Raw genomic sequence first — 20,514 nt, 5'->3', positions numbered from 1 at the left:
TGACTTATACATGTTACATGTGAAGTTCATAGTAGTTTATTACACTGCACAGACGTATGCAAGTGTGCGAGTACACACACAAATACACATACACACAGACTTCCTTTTAAGGGTCAGTGTTTATGTCAGTGTGCTGGGACTGCAGGGCTTTGGTATGTCTCTGGACCCCGGCCTGAGACACACAAGGACAGGCCTGCCACAGGATGTGAGGAGGGTGTGGTGCTCAAGATTTCTCATTCTCCCACAGACCCTGGGACACATACAGGACACACAACTAGAGCTGTCGTCAGCCAGGGAAAATCCAAAACCAAAAGTTTACCTAGTCTTCAGCAAATCGATTGAGTGCACACCACCTGGCATCCTAAACGGCTGATAATCAAACTTACACAGTGTTGACCGGCAAATGAATCCCTGCAGTTTGACCATTTCTTTTCACACCTAGCTATAGCGTTACCCATAGGACATGATTATCAACTAAGGTAGACTGCCACCCTACCCTGTTTCACTCAGATATATGTCACAACACGGAAACTCCTGAAATGTTGTTTCATCAGACTTTAACTTGTAGTTTCTCATGACTGTTCCTCAATATCACAACATTAGTCCAACATCTTGTCAGCCTAAGGGAATAACCATCTTAGCTGTGTAAAAGTTAACATCAAGTTCAACAGGATAATGTAAAAAAACAAGCAGAACAACATAAAACATGGAAAAACTTACAGCTTTCGAATTTGAAGTCCGGTCACAGACAGCCATAGGCTTGTGGGCATTCAGATGAACATGCATTGCTAAGACCAGGCGTACTTAAGACTAGACTCAAGTTTGGTTGCTACAACCGATGTGAAAGACTGGTCTTAACAAAGACCGATTTAGCAGGTAGGACCAGGTTTAGTAAAGACCGATTGGTGCAACTTTTTCCAGGTGTGCGTATGTCACACTCACCCCCGAAAATAATGGATCCTTGTGAAAGTAACGCAAGTGATTGAAAACTTGGTCGGACAAGAGAATATCAACCAATAAATCGACCAACAGACCAGAAGGTGTCAACCCTACGTGCCACACACAGGAGCCAGCTGCATGTGATGGGATTATTTCAGTCTAACCACAGAAAATGTAGCTAAAATGCCACAGAGTTGGTGAAAACACACAATCTCCTTGATGCCCTCTCCTCAAACTCACTCATTCATAAACATAACAACACACCCACGCCCAGTGTCCTTTCCCACCTCGGCGCTCCCCCTATGCAGAGGTTAATGAACTTGTTTTGAATTCCTTCACCTCTCGACAGGAACTACATTCCAAGCCTTGAAAATAGCGGCTAAAACAAAGAGAGGAAGTGATGTGAGAGCACTTCCTATCAACTCCCCTCTGAATTTATCTCAATCCTGCAGACTTGCTCACCCGTGCCTCCCGCTCCGCGGCCCCACCCTGACGAACGCTAAGAAAAGCGGCGGGCAGATTTGCCGCTCCAACCTTTTATCCACGCACATCAGTTCAGTTAACCCCCCACCATTTAACATCAAGCGAGCAACATCTTCCAATTGTTCCCCGTCTTTGATCCTCGTCGTCTGAGCTTTCACTCGTGCTTTCAGCCTGGTTGTGATTATCCGCCCTGTTTGGCCTAAACTTGAATTTCTCCTCAATCCCTTGACGTAAATGTAGATGTATTGGTGGTGAGAAGTGGAGGATACATCTGTAACGTGTCAGGGTGTATTTTGCGCTTGATTCAATGCAAACCTGCTGTGACCCACGACCTCTGATTCATATGGCATTCTGCTGCAGGGACAGTGGTGGGCAATGGCAGCAAGCAAAATGTCAGAGCTGAAGGAGGGCCGTCTCACATCAGGTTTGTTCTTCGTGAAGTCCGTACTTTCCCCTCGACTGTTTATGTTGTCACGTTTCATTTGAATGTGACAAATGTTCATCATGCATAAAGCTTTTTTTAGTATAATATGCAAACCATGGCTGCTCCCATAGTGGAAAATATCAGTTTCTTCCACCCAGAAGTGTCAGAAGTACACATTCTCTTCTACTACTTGTGTAAAAAAGACAAAACAAAAATAGAAGCACTGATTCAACTTCTTTACTCAAATGTACTCAAAGTATAAAGGTAAAAAGCCGCCCTCTGACGGACATTTCTATCTGCTGTCTTTGTGCAAAGCTAACTGAACCTCTTCGTCTATGTCTGTTTCATCTAATTACTTTTTTTTTTTGTCTTGCCACGTTGTTTTCTTGTACTTACGTCCATTTCTTCTTATGTCATTTACATCGTTACGCCTTTTTTGTCCTGTTATTGTTTTTGTTTTATTATGACTTTTTCGTCTTTTCTTGTCGTTACATCTTTAACACAGCATTTTTTGTCTCATCGCAAGTTGTCTGAAAAATAAATACTCAGGTTAGTTCTTAGTTAGTTAGTTCCCTCCTCTGCTGTTCATAAAGTCTGTACTTTCCCCTCAACTGTTTATTTTGTCATGATTCATTTGAGGGTGACAAATGTTCGGCGTGCAAATTGCTTTTTTTAGTAAAACATGCAAACCTTGGCTGTTCCCATAACGGAAAATGGCAGTGTTTCTTCCATCCCAGCAATGTACAGGTACAGTCTGTTGTATAATAAATTTGCTACGGCATGAATGACATGATTGTTTTTCAATGTTGGGTTATATAAACTCTAATCTGCAGTTTTACATGGATAGAGATCATTTAGTGAGGCTATAACATGAGGCTTTTAATGTTGATGTAATGGTTCTGTAGGCAACATTAGAAGGGGAATAAGGGGTGGGAGACAGGAAGCATCGTTTAGTTACTGGCTCAATCTCCAGAAGCAGATCTTCCGGTTGACGGGTGCTTCCCTGCGTTAACGCTACAATAATACATGAGTCAGAGCGCGGGCTGATAGATGAGGAGATGAACAGGAGGGAAGGGCGGACTGAGACGGGGATAAAAGCCGCACAGATCACGGCGTGCAGCAGGCAGCAACAGTGAGATCAGAAATCTGTGGTGTGGAGCAGTGGTTCCCAAACTTTTATTGAGTTAACTTACGACCTCTGACTAAGTGACAGATTTTATGGATATTTCATATTATTGAATATTCAGTGCACAATAACACCAGCTAGTTGAACATGATGGCTGCAGGAAGTTTGGATTAATTTTGATTATTTTTTTAAGGAACTTTTTATACAAATCTCTGTTTTTATTGTCTTTTTTTAATTTTATTTTAACAGTCATACATGCTGAATAGTACAAGGTGCATTTCTGTCAGTAAGAGAAAAATATATCCCCATGATAAATCAAAACTATGAGATAAAAGTTTTTTTTTCATACATTCTCAGACATATTCCATTTTGAATGCATAATTAGTGAGAATTAGTAATTTTGTGAGTTGATTTTGACTTTTTATCTCACACTTATGACTTTTATCTAATAGTAGCGACACTCAGTCTCATAATTTGGACCTTTTAACTCATGATTTCCACTTTTTATCTCATGATAATTAATTTTTATGTCATAATTATGACTCATCATGGAGATTTTTTTTCTTTTACTGGTAGAAATGGGCTTCCATAGAATAGGCTTCTTAACTGACGAATTAAGTTTTTTCTTTTTCTGTTTCTTTGAAACCTCCATGAACATATGTGTTCACATCTTCATTGTAATCTTATCCTGCAAGATTTCTTTAAAATAAGTAATTATTTAAAATAATCTGAACATTAAAAATAGACAATGTCATTTTGTTTTCCTCACAGAAATTAATGAAATGCTGAGGTAAAGGCCTACTGTAAAGTTTGAAAAGTTTTCTCACACCCATTAAAAATCAAGATGGCCTGATGACCCCTGTGAGGTTTTGGTGATCCCACCAGTGATGTAGAAGAGCAGATAGGCAAAGATGGAGGTCTATTTGGGCAGTAACATTGCCTGTCGATCTGTAGCTCTTCTAATAACAGTGAAAATGTGTTAAATAGATATCTTCTGTTGTGATTTCTGCAGGGGGAAACTTGTGACACGTAGCTCAAAGGCCTCACAGAGTGAAAGAGAGATGATATTTATGACTCTCTGCCTATATTTCATCACAGGAGGTACGCGGACGTGCTGGTCAACCCTGCTGTCAGTTTATTTTTGAAAATAACTCAACAAAAATAAATTCAATTCTTATTCGACCACACTGGGCCTGGATTAGGTTGCATTCAAGGACACAAAACAAGCCTGATGACTGGGTTTCCTGCTCTCTGTTCGCGTTTGTCTCTCCACCTCTTAATCATCCTCCTGGGTCTCTGTCATTGGCACCATCTGCACCATTTCCCAGCATGTAATGTATACACTGAAAAACACATCTCGCAAGAAGTAAAACCCTCAGTGAAGTGCTGACATCCCACACAGGGAAACCCCCTCCCTCAGCTCAATCATGTATGAACACATGCACACACATTAATATGAGTTCAGGTTTCCCTCTCAGAAGCTATATGAATGCATGTTGCAGTTTGTGGCTGGTGGTTAAGATTTAAAGGCCGTTAATGTCTGGGATGCTGACCTCCAGTGCGACTCCCCCCTCCTGTTCCTGGCCAAAGGAGCGTGGTGAGGTTCCCCCTTTTTAACAAGTCTCTGCAGGCCCATCCGTCTTCCCTGAGAGCCTGTCAGTCTGCGCTCAGGGATTTATCAGGTTGAAAAATGAACCGACGCTCACATGAAAGGGCGCCATTGGAGGCTACCGGGCACAAAGGGGCCTAACATGATGTTGGATGTCGCCGTCACAGAGCTGCTGCTCAGCTGTCAGCTAACTCTGTGTCCGTTGAACTGAACCATAACCACACTAATGCATAAATAAATCTGTTGCTGTTGATCTCCATCCAAGGCCCATAGTCGTTATGTAGCATCTGTATGTACTGTGTTAATGGATCAAATAACAAATTTATGATTGGGCAGTTGTCAGACTGTCTACTAGAAATGGCCTTTATGTTATTAATTTGTATGTACAACTGTCAAATTATTATAAGTAGGTTCATCACGACAAGCAGCCCCTTTCCCTTTTTGTCATATTGTCTGCTATATGTTACTAAACATTAGCTGCTAGCTTTGGCAAGCCTGCTGTTAGTATGACTACTATATATTAGCTGCTAGCTTTCGTGAGCCTGTTGTTAGTATGGCTGCTATAAGTCAGCTGCTAGCTTTCGTAAGCTTGCTGTTAGTACTGTCATGTTAGCTGCCAGCTTTGGTTAGCCTGCTGTTAGTTTGGCTATTATGTTAGATGCTGGCTTTGCTTAGCCTTGCTGTTAGTAAGGCTACTATACTGTATGTTAGCTATTAGCTTTCACAAGCCTGCTGCTAGTATAGCTGCTATATGTTAGCTGCTAGCTTTGGTTAGCATGCAGTTAGTATGGTTACTATAGGTTAGCTACAAGCTTTCGTTAGCCTGTTGGTAGTTTTTGACTAACTGAGCCACATGTGAGTCAATTTAAAACTTAAATGTCCCAGTCCTAACTGTGAAGACTAAGTTTTGATAAGTGTGCAGGGTTGTAGGACGGTGGAGGTGGCAGTTAATCACAGCAGTGAGGGGGGTGGTGAGTTTAAACAGGACCACAAACATCCAGACACACACTCGTACAGATGGTGTTTGGCCATTGATCAGCAGCCTCTGAAACAGCTCTTATCAGCGTCTTGGTCCTTCGACTGTCTGCACCGAGTCACTTTCACAGTTCAATCAGCACTCTGTGATTGTGACTCCGTCTCTCTGTAACAGCATTTATTATCTGTGTGTGTGTGTGTGTGTGTGTGTGTTTGTATGTGTGCGTGAATGAGGGGTCAAAGAGCAAAGGAGGGAGAGTAAATGAAAAGGATTCCCAGAGTTGCCAGGTATAAAGGTTGCAGATGGCTTTAGCGACCTCTCACTCTCCATCTTGGTCAGGAAACTTAAAGCAATTAACTCTTATCTCACAGCTGAGCCTTTGGTACCGTCCATCCAATCCCTCAGTGTCACTTCACAGCTTTTAGTGGGCGAGTGATGCACTGTGTGTGTGTGCTGAGAGTGCTTATCTGTTTGAGACAGTTCCTCCACCTGAGCAGACAGCATGAGAAAGTCCTCATTTTGGTTTTGGTACTTCATGTACTATGTCTTTGTTGGTTTTGTTTTTCCGTTAAAATCTTTTATAATTTGTCTTTTATAATGTTAATTTTCAAAACAAAAGAATTGAGAAAAAAGTTGATATAAGAGAAAAGAGAATGAGAGACAATTCAAAACGAAAATAAAAATAAATCAATAAAAATTGATATATAAGGTGCTTGTAATTAGCATTAGTTGATAGGTAAGAAGGCTCTTTAAAGATGCTTATTAACATACCTATGTAGACTCTAGCATAATAAACATGTTTATTGTTAGATTATAAGACATTCATAAGCAGTCTTACAAGGAGCTTACTTGCATGGACTTTGTTGCTAATGTTGTGGCTGTTTTATGTAACTAATGTAAGTGGTTGGTCTGTGTAGCTAACATTAGAGGTTTGTGGCAGCTAACATTAGCAGCTGGTCTGTGTAGCTAACATTAGCCATCGGTCTCTGCAGTTAACATTAGAGGTTGGTCTGTGTAGCTAAGGTTAGTGGTTGCTCTATGAAACTTCTGTCAGGCACACTTGTTGGAAATAAAAAGAAGTTGAAGAAAAAGAGTACCATCAAAGAACCTGAGAATATTTTTAAAGGTTTGCAGAGATTGTGGTGAAATATCCAATTGCTTTTGAAATATTTCAGTCTGGACCAAAGTGGCGACCCAACCTGCAGACTGACAGAAGGAGTGGAAAACTTCTTCCACAACTGGCACGCTCAAACTAAGAGAAATGTTTCTGACCATTTACCAAAGGTAAATGAGTTATTTCATTCCCTTGCCAGTTGTCAGACTCTGGGCTGTCGTGTCAGTGGCTGATAAAGGACAGGCGGTGGAGCAGGTGGGTGTAAAACAAGCCCTATGTTTGTTTGTTTCTCACCCCCACCTGCTGTTTGCTTCCTCCTTTCATTTATTTTGGGTTTCCTCACTTCATCCTTCACTTCTCTGTCTGTGGCGGGTTGTTCCCAAGACCCTCTCACAGCAGGGATTCACAGATGGTGGATAGATAGTTCATCCTGCTTCAGCTTTAGTTGCTCTGATCACATTCAAAGTAGCTGCTTGTCAGGATTAAATGACAGATTCTAATCAGATTCTAACTGTAAGTTAAAGGGTATTTCTGTTTATTTTTGTGTAGCTCTGTTCTCAGGGTTGGGAGGGTTTCTTTCTTACTGATTACATGATAAAAATGTAATCACTAACCTAATGCATAATAATAAAGTAACATGATTTCTTTCTGTTGCTTCTGGATTACGTAATCCTATTAAATGTAATCCATTACCTCTCAAGCCTGTCTATACTGAAGTGGCCCTCAAGACACCTGTTTGAAGAATCAGTGACCCCAATTCAGTGTGTTTATTTAGCTTTTAACTCCCTCACATACACACACACCCACGCAAACACAACTGAAAGGGCCAGTTACCTTGACCACAGGTGTGTTTGAGTGTTCCTGTCCTTTCACTGCTTCCACTTGTGAAAAACACCCTTTTTTTTTGTCTCAGCTGTCACCTTGAAACACTCAACAGTCTTTGTTTGGTTTTGGTCTTGTGACCTTTATAGCTCCTCACAGGCTAGAGTCATTCAAAGAAATCAAACACATTTATAATCTCTATTATATTTCCTCGCCATGCAGCCATAAAACTGGCTATTAATCATGTTTTATATGCTTGTATTGCCTTTCCTCGTTGTTTTCTTTTCCATCATTGTGGTTATAGCTCAATGATTTTAAGTCAAATTTGTCATGTTTCCAGGCATTTTAAAAATAATGAATAACACCACTGTTCAGCTTCAGTGCTTTTGCAAACGTAGATTGATTAGTTTGCGCCAGTTTAAGGCTTGTTTTGGAGCTTGGCCCCCCAACCTGGAAATTGAAGAGTGATTAATTTTCTTCCACAAACACATTTTGCCTCAAAAACTGAGAAAAGTGGGTGTTTTGGTTTACAAAAATAAAAGTTACAGTTAAAGTTATGTCTTCCTTTCATTCCCACTTCTTCCCCTTATTGATTTGATCATTTCTAATCAGCAATGCACAGATTCCAGACTGTGTGTGCATGTTTTATTATGGTACAGTGAAAAGATTTTTGGCTTTGGTCCAGCTCAAACCTTAATTCAGCTCCCCCATAAGGTTTTACGACTGTCAGCCAAGCATGTCAGCCTTTTCGTCAGCTCCTTAGCTCCCTGCAGGTTCTTTGGCTCAACTTTATACTTGTTCTGTTGTAATCAGTAGAGTTGAACATGTTTACCAATGTGACAGGTCTACAGTGGATATTATGTTGGTTGGTTCTTGCAAAGTCGCACTGAGGTTTATCTGACTATAAGGAAAGGAATCTTTATATGTATGTATGTTGATTTTCTCAACAACCGTTCATCCAGACTACTTCATGCTTTATGAATGTATTGGTGAGCCTGTTTAGCCTGTAACTTTGAAACCGTAAATCTCAGGAACATTGGAGTCTTTGGGTCCAAATGATTCTACATCATGTCCGTTTGCATCTAGATCGATTTTCTGCAGTTTTTCTTTTTGTCCAGTGCTGTTTTTTCGCCACTCCTCATACAAATTTTGAACAATTGTCACCAAAATGTGGCAAAGAAAACTCTGGACCAAGCCAGGAAAAAATGCTTTTTTTGGATTTTTTGATACAGTCTTGCTGCAAGGTTTGCTCAAATGCTGTGAGCAGGGAATATATCACAAAAAAATGCCACTCAAGGAGTCTAGCAATCGGCCTGGTCATAACGAGCAGACATTTTTAATGGCCATGCACTCCAAATGGACCTGCCTCGCAATGATGCAGCAGGCAGCAATACTGGGAGCCAAATGAGGCCATTCTGAATAGGCACACACTCTGAACTAGTGGTCTAAATTGACTGTGACTTCAAGAGGCATTTTGATTATTTATACTAGTGCATAGCCTGTTCAAATTGTGCTTGTTCAGAATCGGTCAGTTGCAGCTTTCTCAAGAACTGCTCATCCAAACAACATCACATTCAACACTACACTTCCTTGGGTTCCTAGCACTACACCTGACACAACAGGTCCCTTGTGTCCCTTGGTAATGCAATACAGTCAACATGTCATTTGGGTGTAAAAGCTCATTCGAAACAAAGCAAACTTTCTGCATTATTGAATTATTTTACCTTATGTAAAATCAGACAGAAATATTCTGCCTAACTAGATGTCAGAGAACAACTATTTGCTATGTAAAGTTATAGTGGAGTAATGAAGTCACACTTCCTCCAAGTGTGTTGTAATCCGAGCTTCTTTTTGTCTAGGCCAGCCAGGCATCATAATTATTGTTATGCCCCCCAGGAGATCATGTGATTGCTTCCGCATTTGTGTGCGTGAGCGATCAGCAGACCTAAAGCTTCCCTGCAGCTAATCTCGACTACTGTTGGACCATTCAGACTAATTTTTTTGTGCACATTCATGGTTGTACGCTGAAATCTGTGATTCAGATTTTTTGAAAAACCTTTTCTTAATGCCTCCACGCTAGCAACAGCCGTAGCCACAATCATTATGTTTTCACGTCATCCCATTCTTGTGAGCGTCTTATGAACGCCTTGAGGGAGTGTCCTCGAACTTTTCCAGGCAGACATGGATGTGAACTGCAACTTGATTGGACGGTGGAAGCATTGACTGCTTTGTTTTATATGACCACTGACAACTGACTTCTCGCTCTTCTTTACCGGCCACTAGGGGTCTCAAGTGATCAGCGGTTGCCTCAGTTTGAAATCTTGTTTCAGCTCGGGACATCGTATGTGGAGGTCATGTTAATGTTGGAGGAACTTTGCTGACCTCCGCTGGCTGCATCTGGCAGTTGTGGTGGCATTGCAGTTGGTGCTTCACCATCTGTTGCCTGGTGGGGATCTGCACTCCACTGAGTGATCTCTTCTAGTCTTGTTTGTTATTTTGGGCTATGCTCACCCTGGCGTCTATTCAATGCCATGAATGATGAATAAATCTTTCTTTGTTGGACTGCATCTGGTCATTTTTGAGAGCTTGTGTTGTGCTTGGGTTTCCTCCTCACCGGGCATAACAGTAAATAGTTGAAACAAAAACAAATGCCTCTGTGATAACATGCTGTAGCTCACGTCTGTGTCAAAGGCCGCACATATTCATGTTTTCAGGATATAAAGAATTAATCTGGAGGAAATAACTGTGAATAACAATATACTGAGGTAACAATGTTTGTTGGCCATACCATTCAAAGTCCAACCTCGCCCCCTCTTTGCACTGGGCGCTGCCCGCTCTCCATCACCCCTTTCCTTTGGTCTGGGAGGTCGGCTGCCGGGAACCTTCGCCACCTGAGCAAGAGGAAGACTGAGGCGGATGTTGGATATGAAATCACTTCCTGCTCACGGTCTGAATATAGTCTTGATGGGGTACAGAGGGGATGTTTACATAGTGGACTACAGGGGCTCCTGACACAATAGGGACGGCTCAGAGCATGTTTGTTGGATGACGGCAAGCATTGTACTGTAGAAATGTCTCAAGTAGAGCTTCAGTTAGCCCTTTGTTGCTCTGTATTGTCCCGTTGCATGCTGGGATATGTGTGTTCCTATTTTGCTGGGGAGGGACGTTCAGCTTTCTGCAGGGAGCCGCAGGAAACCACTTGGAAGATGAAAACCGCCTTGACATTTGTTTGGCAGCCACAGAAAACCACAGCTCGCTCCTGCAGGGAAGCAGACAATAACCAGGACTTGTGTACATTTGAACGCACTGTTTGTGAATCACTTTCCAGGCTGGTACAGACCTGAGAGCAGGTGTTTTAGGTTATCTGTGTCAAATGGACTCTTCCTTCCTTTCTGAGCCATGTCTTGGCCTGTTTGATAGACTCATTTGCTCTCCTGGGCCACCGTCCATAACAATTTCTCTGCTTTCCAATCCACTCTGTCTACGTGCAAAATAAAAGAAAAAAACACAAACATACACACACACAGGCAGTTTGAGTTCTCTCGGCGAAGACAGATTTTCTCCAGAGTTTTGGGTGATTTGTGCCATAATTTAGATGGGTTAACTTGTCTACCCTGCTGTGAGGATCCATTGGTAAGTAAAACAAGACCTGTCAGTGGCCACCATCCATTCCAGACGACAGACAAGAAATGTGTAAAAACACTTCTATGAAAAAAGGCAATATAAGTGTAGTGTTCATTCATCGTGACTTGACATAAGACACTTAATATAAGGTCCAGTGTGTAAGATTTACAGGGGTTGGCAGAATATAGCAGAAATGAAGCAAAATATTGCTAAGTGTGTTTTCATCAGATGTGGGAAGTAACTAAAGTGCAAATACTATGTTACTGTGCTTAAGTAAAGTTTTTAGGTATCTGTATTTGAGTATTTATTTTTCTGACAACTTTTTACTTTTACTCCCTCCATTTTAACACAAATATCTGTACTTTCAACTCCTGATATTTTCAAAACAGGTTGTTACTTTAGTCTTAATGTATTTGAGGGGAATTAGTGATTATTTTTATTTTGCATCATTGCACGCTGTAAAAAATGTCACAAGGCAGAAAAGACATAAGATGAAAAACAACGCAAAAGATGTAAATAGACATAACAAGGTCGCAGATGAAAAATGAAATAACACAAAAAAATATGTAACAAGACAAAAAGCGACATAAGAGAAAAAACAATGTAAAACATGTAACAAATGTAATGACAAAAAGACATAAGACAAAAACCAACTTAGCAAGCCAAAAGACAATGCAACAAGACGAAAAGCGACATAACAAGATACAGAGCAATGTAACAATAAAAAACATCAAAAAAGATGTAACAAGACCAAAAATTATCTAAAAAGATGAAAAACAAGAACAAGAAGAAAAGAAGAAAAATGATGTAAAAGATTTTTACTTTCATACTTTGAATACATTTTAGTGCCTGTAGTTTTTCACTTTGCTCAAGTAAAAAGGTTGAATTTGTACTTCTACTTCTAACAGAGTCTTTTGTTACACAAGTATCTGTCTGTACATCTGGTTTTCATTCATGCATAATCACCTGAAAATAAGAATCAGTGAAACGTTTATATCTACAGAGGGTGTGGGTCCTCTTACACAGAGTCTGCCATGTTGGGCGGTTGCAGGAACCGCAATTTTGGAATACGGCGCTACTGGCAAGCAACCACAACAACCACAGTGTTGAGCAAGCAACACAAGGGCTGGTAACGAATCAAGCTAAGGGATGAATCGATATCGACTGCCTGTGACCAGACTTCAAACTTCGAAGCAGCAAGTTTTGCCATCCTGAAGTTTTTTTTAGTGTTTATTTTGTAGGTTATCCTGTTGATTAGCATGCTGCACGGTGAATGTGGCTACTACTGGGGCAATGTTGGACAAATGTTGTAATACTGATGGACAGTCAAAAGAAACATTTGAAGGCTGCATGCCCCTAACTGTTTTTTTGTTTTGCTTTTTGTAAAAGTTTATATTGCCTCGCAAGCAGTGTTAGCTTCGTGTTTTTTAATGTAACTGGCTGCTTCTTCTCTGTGATCCTCCCTGCTGGTGTGTGTGTGTGTGTGTGTGTGTGTGTGTGTGTGTGTGTGTGTGTGTGTGTGTGTGTGTGTGTGTGTGTGTGTGTGTGTGTGTGTGTGTTTGTGTTGCTGCTGTACGTATATTTAGTTGACACATATGCTGTGGAGGTAACAATATAGTAAATATCAAAGCAAGCAGGCGCTCTGTCCTCTGTCCTCAATAAGAGTCAATAAGAGCGATGAATCAATTGCATCAGTTATATCAAGGATTCAAACAGATCATAGACATTTGACTTGACGATAGACTTGCCACTCTGATCTGTATTTGAATAGCGTCTGTCTTTTTACAAGTGGACTTCAGCTAAAGGTGTTCAAGCAAAAAGAAAAAAAAAGGGGTGCCTGAGTCTCTGTAACCACGGTAACAATGATGCTGAGTGACAGACAACTTGTCTGTAATTCTGATTCTCCACTGTGTCTCATGAAACTGTTATCTCTCATGTCATGACAAGTATGTGAAAGTCTTTTGCATTACAGTAGGGCGTGCGTGAAAATTAGGGACGAATTGTGCCCTGCATTGATTCAGTAAGTGACGGTGCATTTTATTTTTCAATATAAGACAGTCCTGTGTAATGCAGGACAGGTGGCAACCCTAACCCCGTGAGTAAAATGAGTCATCAACAGTTTTTAATCATTTTCCAGCAACAAACAAACTCACTAAAATACCCAAGAATACCTACAAAATGACTTTTTAGTAACTGCTGGGCCAGACACTGATGTATAGGTGATGTGTGCATACAGTATATATCACATGTACATCGCAGTATGGGTGATCAAAACACTTAAACATTAAGTAACATCTTCAAAGCAATTTTAGTAGTTTTTAGTAAAGCATCCAATCTGATGCATTTCTGGGGGAGAAACCAATAGTGAGAAAACACAAGGAAAACAGAGGGGAGGCTTACTGACAGAAACGTTGATTTTTAGACCACAGTCTCATTAAAAAAAAAAAATGAAGTAATAAATGTTTTTCTTAAGTTACCATTGTGTGTAATTCAGTATCCTTGGTTTCCTGAATGTTGTGCCTGTTTTTCCCCCTCTTTTAGTTCCAGTACCACAGTGGTGAAAGCTTTTGTAGTTACTGTAATTCAGTTATTTGTGTGTTCTGCACTTGCCAGCACTGCAAAGGAGAACCCAGTTGGCAGACAGAAGCAGTGAGCTCCTCCTAGTGGTGCAACCATTCAAGTACAAGCAAGTGAGTGCACTGCAAACTCCTGCTGATTATATTTAACACAACATTCACCACAGGGTTCATCTTTATACATATATTTTTATTTAACTTATTAAATATTATTGTTATTGATTTATATTCTTTTGCTTTGGCATCATGTTTGATCTAATATGCCATGTCAATAAAGCTGATTAAATTAAAATATAGAAAACTTTTATCTATCAATTATTTGATCTTCTTCTGCACTCTAAGAAATAAGAGTTCCACAAAGGTTCTTCCTGAATGGCTGAGGTTCTATTCAGAATCATTTGCTTCTGAAGAACATTCATTTGAAGAAAGGGTTCCTCAAGAGTTCTTTGAAAGACTACGGGTTCCAGTAAGAACACTCTTCATCCCCAAAGCCCTTTTTTGAAGATGAACTCTTACATGAAGGATTTGTCATGAGTTCTTTGTACCATAATATAACACGGTTCTTGGTAAAACCCCTGGGATGGGCTCTTTTTAGCACCCTTAGAAGTTGAAAAGATTCTGGATAGAACCCCCAGAAAGTAGAACCTCTCACTGGGGGTTCTGGGGAACCAAACAGGGTTGTCCTATGGGGATGAGCCAAAGAACCTTTTATGGTTCTAGTTAGCACATTTTTTCACCCAGTACCCCCTATGAGAGGTTCTACAGATAACCCTTTTACAGTGCAATGTGTCCCAGAGTAGAGGGTTCTGGGGCTTATATCCAGAACTTTTCCAACTTTTAGGAGTCCTTACAAGAACCCCCCCAGGGGGTCCTACTGAGAACCTTTTTATATTCCAAGGGTGTTATCGAGGGCCCACCTAAGGGATTCTATTGAGAACCTTTTCATATTCCTAGGGTTTTATCCAGGACCCACCTTGAAGGTTCTACACAGAACACATTTATATTCCAAAGGGTTTTCTCTAGAACTGACTAAGGGGGTTCTAGAGAAATCCCTTTTATGTTATACTCGATGAAAGGGTTCTCTAAGGATTTCAACAGTTTTTGAAGAGCTCTTACAAAGAACCACTAACTAGCCTTTTCTTCAGAAAAGGGTTCTTCATAAGCACCTGGTTCTGGATAGAACCTCAGCCCTTAATGAAGAACCCTTTTGGGACCCTTACTTCTCAGAGTGTAATCTTCTCTCTGCAGATCTTCTCATCGTTCACTTCACAGGAATGAGGAATGTTCTTTGGCCCTGGTTTGGTTCTTTAAGTGGCCGTCCGGCCCGAGCTGTCACAGGGTGGTGGGGGGGTTAAGACGAGGGTTAGATGAGATGAACAGAGGGGGGGTCGGGGGTCAGTGTGTGGTGGCAGTGTCCTCTGTTTAAAGTCAGATTAGAGCTTGACCTGTCCCCTCTGTTTTCCCCCTCAAAGACCCGACGCCTCCACAAGAGCCCTCTGCTGTTCTGAATGAAGCAGCACTGGAGAACTTAATGGGAATAAAAGGGGAGAAAAGACCTCTGAGAATCTGAGTTTCCCACCTGGAGTTAAACTGTTAGAATTAAACTGCTAGAACTAAAACAAACCATTTTCCAGCATCCATAGTGAGTGGAGTTTTGTTCTGCAGGCAAAGTTATTCAGTCCCATTTGATGATCACTGAGAAAATGCCCAGGCAGACTTATCGGGTCCAGGTAGAGACGAAAACAGACTGTTGCATAATGTTCCACTCATTTTAGAAATAACAAACCTAAAAGACAACACCTGTTGCAAAATCTGTCTGTGTAATGTTGCACTTCATTTTCACAATTAACTTTTATCTTATGGATCCTGAAAAGTTCACATGTCAGAGTCAGTTTACTAGGATGAGTGACTCTGAAAACTCTAACTAAAGTTCAGTAAATTACTTAAAGGGATAGTTTGGATTATTTTAAATCCTCTTAAAATAAACCCAACCTAAAATAAAAATCAATATCAGTTTAAGTGTACATTAAATTTAATATATTTTCACTGATTTACTTTACCTCCATAGATTATTTTCTGACAGAAAACCATTGTTATATAACCTCTTAGAAAATAAAGATATTAACTAGAACCATTTAGGGTTCTTCATCTTGTTCCCATAGGAGAACTCTCTTTGGTTCTAAAGGTTTTCTAAAGGTTTCACTTGGAACGCTTCTCTACCTACCTAGAACCATCTACTGGTGTCATGCCAAACTCCATCTGCAGGACAAAAATCTCATTCAGATGTTTGTTACTCAGTGAATTTCTTTAGAAACAAGAAGAAATCCAGCTACTTTGTATCCTGAAGTGCCTGTGCGGATGCTAACAGATAACACAAGAGCATAGCGGGTGTTTGGCTACTTTCACTTTTTTTTTTTTTTTTCACGTTTCATAGCTGTATCAATGAAAACTCAAATCCCCGCGTTCCCTCACAGTTATCTCTGCCTTTCGAGGGAGTCTGGGCTTCATCAAGTGTGTCCCTCAAAAGCCATCCTGAGGAACTCGAGGAACAACCCTTGATCCTGGAACATGTAAGGAACACAATGTGACTTGGTCCACGCCAGGAAGGACACGCTGCCACAATGACAGGCTGGAGGAGAGGAAGGAAAAACACCAGCAGCAGCAGCAGCAGAAAATGAACGCCCTTTGTTTGCTTTGTGCCTCATGTGACAGTTTGTGTTGGCAGATTTATGACCACTGTCCTGATCAGGAGTCACGGAGGATACGAATGGATATCAAGAATAAACTAAATGATAAATCTATTTATCACTGCCCTTTACTTCACCTACTGAGTTTGTTTAAAGGTCCAGCTTACATTTATGGGGAGTATGTTTTCATTAGTGTAAAATCACCCACCTTTTTATATTGCATGAGTTTTATCAAGAACACAGCCAGAGGGTTCTACTGAAAGCCTTTCTATATTCCAAGGTTTGGGTTCCACAGAGGATCTGTTTGTATTCAATGGGTTTTATCTAGAATCCACCCAAGGGGTTTTGCTGAGAACTTTTTTATGCTATGGAACAAAAAAAAAGCATTGATGAACCCTCGATCTTCTAAAAAGGGTTCTGTGGATGATAAGGGTTCTTGATGAAAACCCTTACAAGGACCCCTTTCTTCTGTGTAGAACATCAGTCCTTCAAGCAGAACTATTTGGGAACCCTTATTTCTGAGAGTGCAGCAATGTCAGAGAAGCAAGTATTTCAATTTAACATGTCCTTAATCTCTGATGACAAATCGGATTCATTCTGTGATTTATTACAGTAAAAATATTACAGATGTTTTTAATCAAAAGTTCAAATTAATGTTGAATATTCTCTGAATGAGTTAGTGTCTGTTTATGACTTGTAAGAAATAAACTGAGCAATATGTAAATGGAGTTTCCCTGAAGTCAAACTCCAGGGTGTGTATTTTCAGAGCGGTGAGCATTTTGTTTTCAGGATAATGGACATTTATGAACAGCGATTACTTGTCATTGCTTATTATGGTCAAAGTATTATGTTGCACTCACCTTATGCTCCTGCAGTTTTCCTGCAGCCTTACTTGAGTCGGGTTAGGGTTGGGAGTCGGGGGGAAAACAACTCACTTAAACCACAGACTGCACATTAAAGAGGATTTCAACCCATTTAATATACTGTGCAGGCTTCAACTCACTATTCCTACTGCAGCGCTCACTTCTGGACACACAACTCTTACATATTGTTCCTTTAACCTATTGATATGGTGGTATGACTGCCACCACGACCCACTAGGTGACACTCTGATGCCCACTTGGCTGCTTTAATACATGGGGCAGCTGCAAGATTAAACCCCATTCTTGGTCACACTATGTCACCATCCACATCCCATCCTCAAAGTATGCGAAAAACTGAGCACCCTGTGAGTCGGGGGCTACAGAGGCTGTAAAGATACTGAAGGAAACATTTGGTCTCTATAAACTAAACTCTATATTATAACAGACAAGCCTGATCCAGAGAGTAAAAACATAAACATGAAGTAAAGGGGCTGACAGACAGGTTGACCTCATGACACAAAGCAAAAAAAAGGACTTCACCTCATATTGTCAAAATAGTGACAGAATATTTTGATTTCAAATACATCAAGCCATGACAAGATTGTGGTATTTACAGCCCAGTATCGACCACATTGTCTCAATGGACTTTAAAGGCCACAGCAGCAGAAGTTCCTCTACTCTCTAAGAAGGCAAAGTCTGCAAATACTAACTAGGTCAAGAGTATGACTCAGCCGTACTGAATTAGACACGTCAAAGCTACAATACAACAATCCCCTTTACTCCTTGTGTATTTAAAATACTCTGGTTCAATGGTTTGTTTACTTTAGTGAATTATCTGGCAGGTAAGAACCACTTCATGTGTACTTTGTCTAGAGAGCTTTTGTCTACATATCAAACCGACCCATTACTCTAATACTGTTATGAAAATGTGGCTAAAGAGAGAGGAGTAAAGGGACAGTTCAACCAGTTCTAACTGTAGAATTGAAGTGTGGAAGCAAGTAAATCAATATTTGAATCAATAACTTATGCCAAACTATTGGTTTCTTCAGTAAGTAGCCATGTCATAAGTGGGATAATGTAGAGCGAGCAGGTCCTTATATGGATATAAACCCTGACAGAGTGATGCAGGCCCCCGATGCAACGCTTCTGTGTGTGTGTGTGTGTGTGTGTGTGTGTGTGTGTGTGTGTGTGTGTGTGTGTGTGTGTGTGTGTGTGTGTGTGTGTGTGCATCTGCTGAGCATCTGGGAATGGAGGACACTGTTGTTGATTATTGTGTTGAAAGTCAAACTCTTTGCTTGCTTTCTATTCTCAGTTGAGATTGTTTGGATTTTTATCTCATAATTTTTACTTTAAATTCATGATTATGACTCTCTATGTCATCATTTTGACATTTATCTCATAATTTTGACTTTTAATTAATAATTTTGACTTTCTTAGTCATACTTTCAGCTTTTCTATCTTTCTATCTTTTCTATTTGGAAAAAATCAAACAAAAGACAGTACACATAATAATTCTACATACAAAAAAAAAATCATAAATGTTAAACAAACAAAATATATATATTAAAAAGGGTAAAAACAAATGTGGTAAATGAAAAGGGGGAAGTGCATTAATTTTTACTGAGGAGACTTGTATCATTGGATAGTTTTGTTAGTCTTAAAATTTATCTTAAATTCAAATAAGAATGTTTAATAAAACACTGATGACTCATGAACTACTATATAAAGGAAACCCACAAAGAAAATGTTATCGTTTTATATGAGCTCTAATGGACTTTGAGTCTATAAAAAGAAGTTGAACTTGGAACTTGAACACACCTTGCCGTAGACACCGTCATTCTCTTGTAGTTCAGCTGTTCACGCGCGGTTGTGTCTAGAAGGGATCCCCAGACCGGTGAAAGATCTCGCGAGAGTGATTGTTTCAACCCAAACCATGACCTTTCCGCAACCCTAACCAAATGTTTCCTGTCTGGAGGCCCACTCATATTTTAACAACAGGGTTGTCACGTTATGCAGAATGAGTATTTGGTAAAAATATACACAATGAAGAGACACCGTGTTCAAGTCTCGCGATAGTTTCAAATCAGTGATTCCCCTCCCTGCAGTAGACAGGTGCGTAAATTCTGACGGGCAACCCGGCGGCGCAACTTGTCACAGCAAGACGGAGAAGAGAATCAGATTGTTTCGATAATGAAACTATTACAAACATGTTTGTTTTTACACATTATTTTTACTGTCATTGTCTCGGTAAACACGTTTGTTATAGTCGCAACAGCAGTATCAATCACAGCCATCGCCATTGCCGGCGGTATCTGGAAGACAGTCAAACATGTTCCGCAAGAAAGTTGCGATTCAGAATGGATTTACTTCAGAAAATATGGTGAGTTGGCCTATGAGAGACATTTAAATGTAAAAATAGTTGTGTTGTGTTTAGTGAGGTTTTTTTTTTTTAACCCAAAATAAGGGACAAATATCTGCATTCATTTCCTTTAAAAGAAAGTTAGAAATAAAACTGAAACTGAAAACATGGCTTATCAAAAACAATCTAATTCCTTCCAGAAAAAAATGCGATGCATGTTGCGATGGTTTTATGCTTTTTTGCAATAAAAATACAGGAGCAAGTGAAAATTCTCGTTAAAAAAAAAAAAAAAAATCGTTAAAATCAACGGCAACTTGTTTCAGGGAGAACAAAACTGCACTCATCTAAAAGCACAGAGCATTGATAAATGTGTAATAACAATGAGAAAACTTGTTTCTGTCCTGTTCTCATGAAGGCTGTATCTCAGGAATACTTATACCTGGATGGGATAATCAGTTTTTACTCGCCCCTGTACATTCTTTTTTATTTATTAGCAGTTCTAAAATAACAACAACACATCATGTTTAGTCAAACATTGCTATGTCCACAGATGCAAAGATTTATCAGTTGAGTTATTAAATCATTCTGCAACCCTTTTGATAATCTATTAATTGGTTTGAGTAAATTTCTGAGGAAAAAGTCAAAATTCTCCAATTCCATCTTTTTAAATGTGAATATTTTCTGGTTTCCTTATTCCTTACCTCAATAAAAATGAATACCTTTGAACTGTCAGCAAAACAAGACATTTGAGGACAACATTTTATAGACCAAACCACTAATCGAGAAAATAATTGGCAGATCAATCAATAATGAACATAATCATTAGTTGCAGCCCTAGCTATGTATAAAAAAATGTCAGAAAATAATGAAAAATGTCAGATTTTGTCACTTGGCTGCAGGTGATCAACAGCT

General features: G+C 39.9%; 1 protein-coding gene across 1 annotated transcript in view; it reads left to right on the top strand.

The window, feature by feature from the left end:
• LOC146308535 (uncharacterized) overlaps nt 1-20,514 on the top strand; it is a 36,934-nt gene that overhangs the window by 15,895 nt on the left and 525 nt on the right. The window contains exon 4 of the mRNA XM_084746650.1: nt 13,731-13,818. Within this exon, the coding sequence (XP_084602776.1) occupies nt 13,731-13,818 (88 nt within the window). The remainder of the gene's footprint in view (nt 1-13,730; nt 13,819-20,514) is intronic.

This window comes from Lutjanus erythropterus, chromosome 20 (assembly GCF_056507025.1).
Source record: "Lutjanus erythropterus isolate fLutEry1 chromosome 20, fLutEry1.hap2, whole genome shotgun sequence".
NCBI lineage: Eukaryota > Metazoa > Chordata > Actinopteri > Lutjaniformes > Lutjanidae > Lutjanus > Lutjanus erythropterus.
This window is presented reverse-complemented; position numbering and strand designations above follow the sequence as displayed.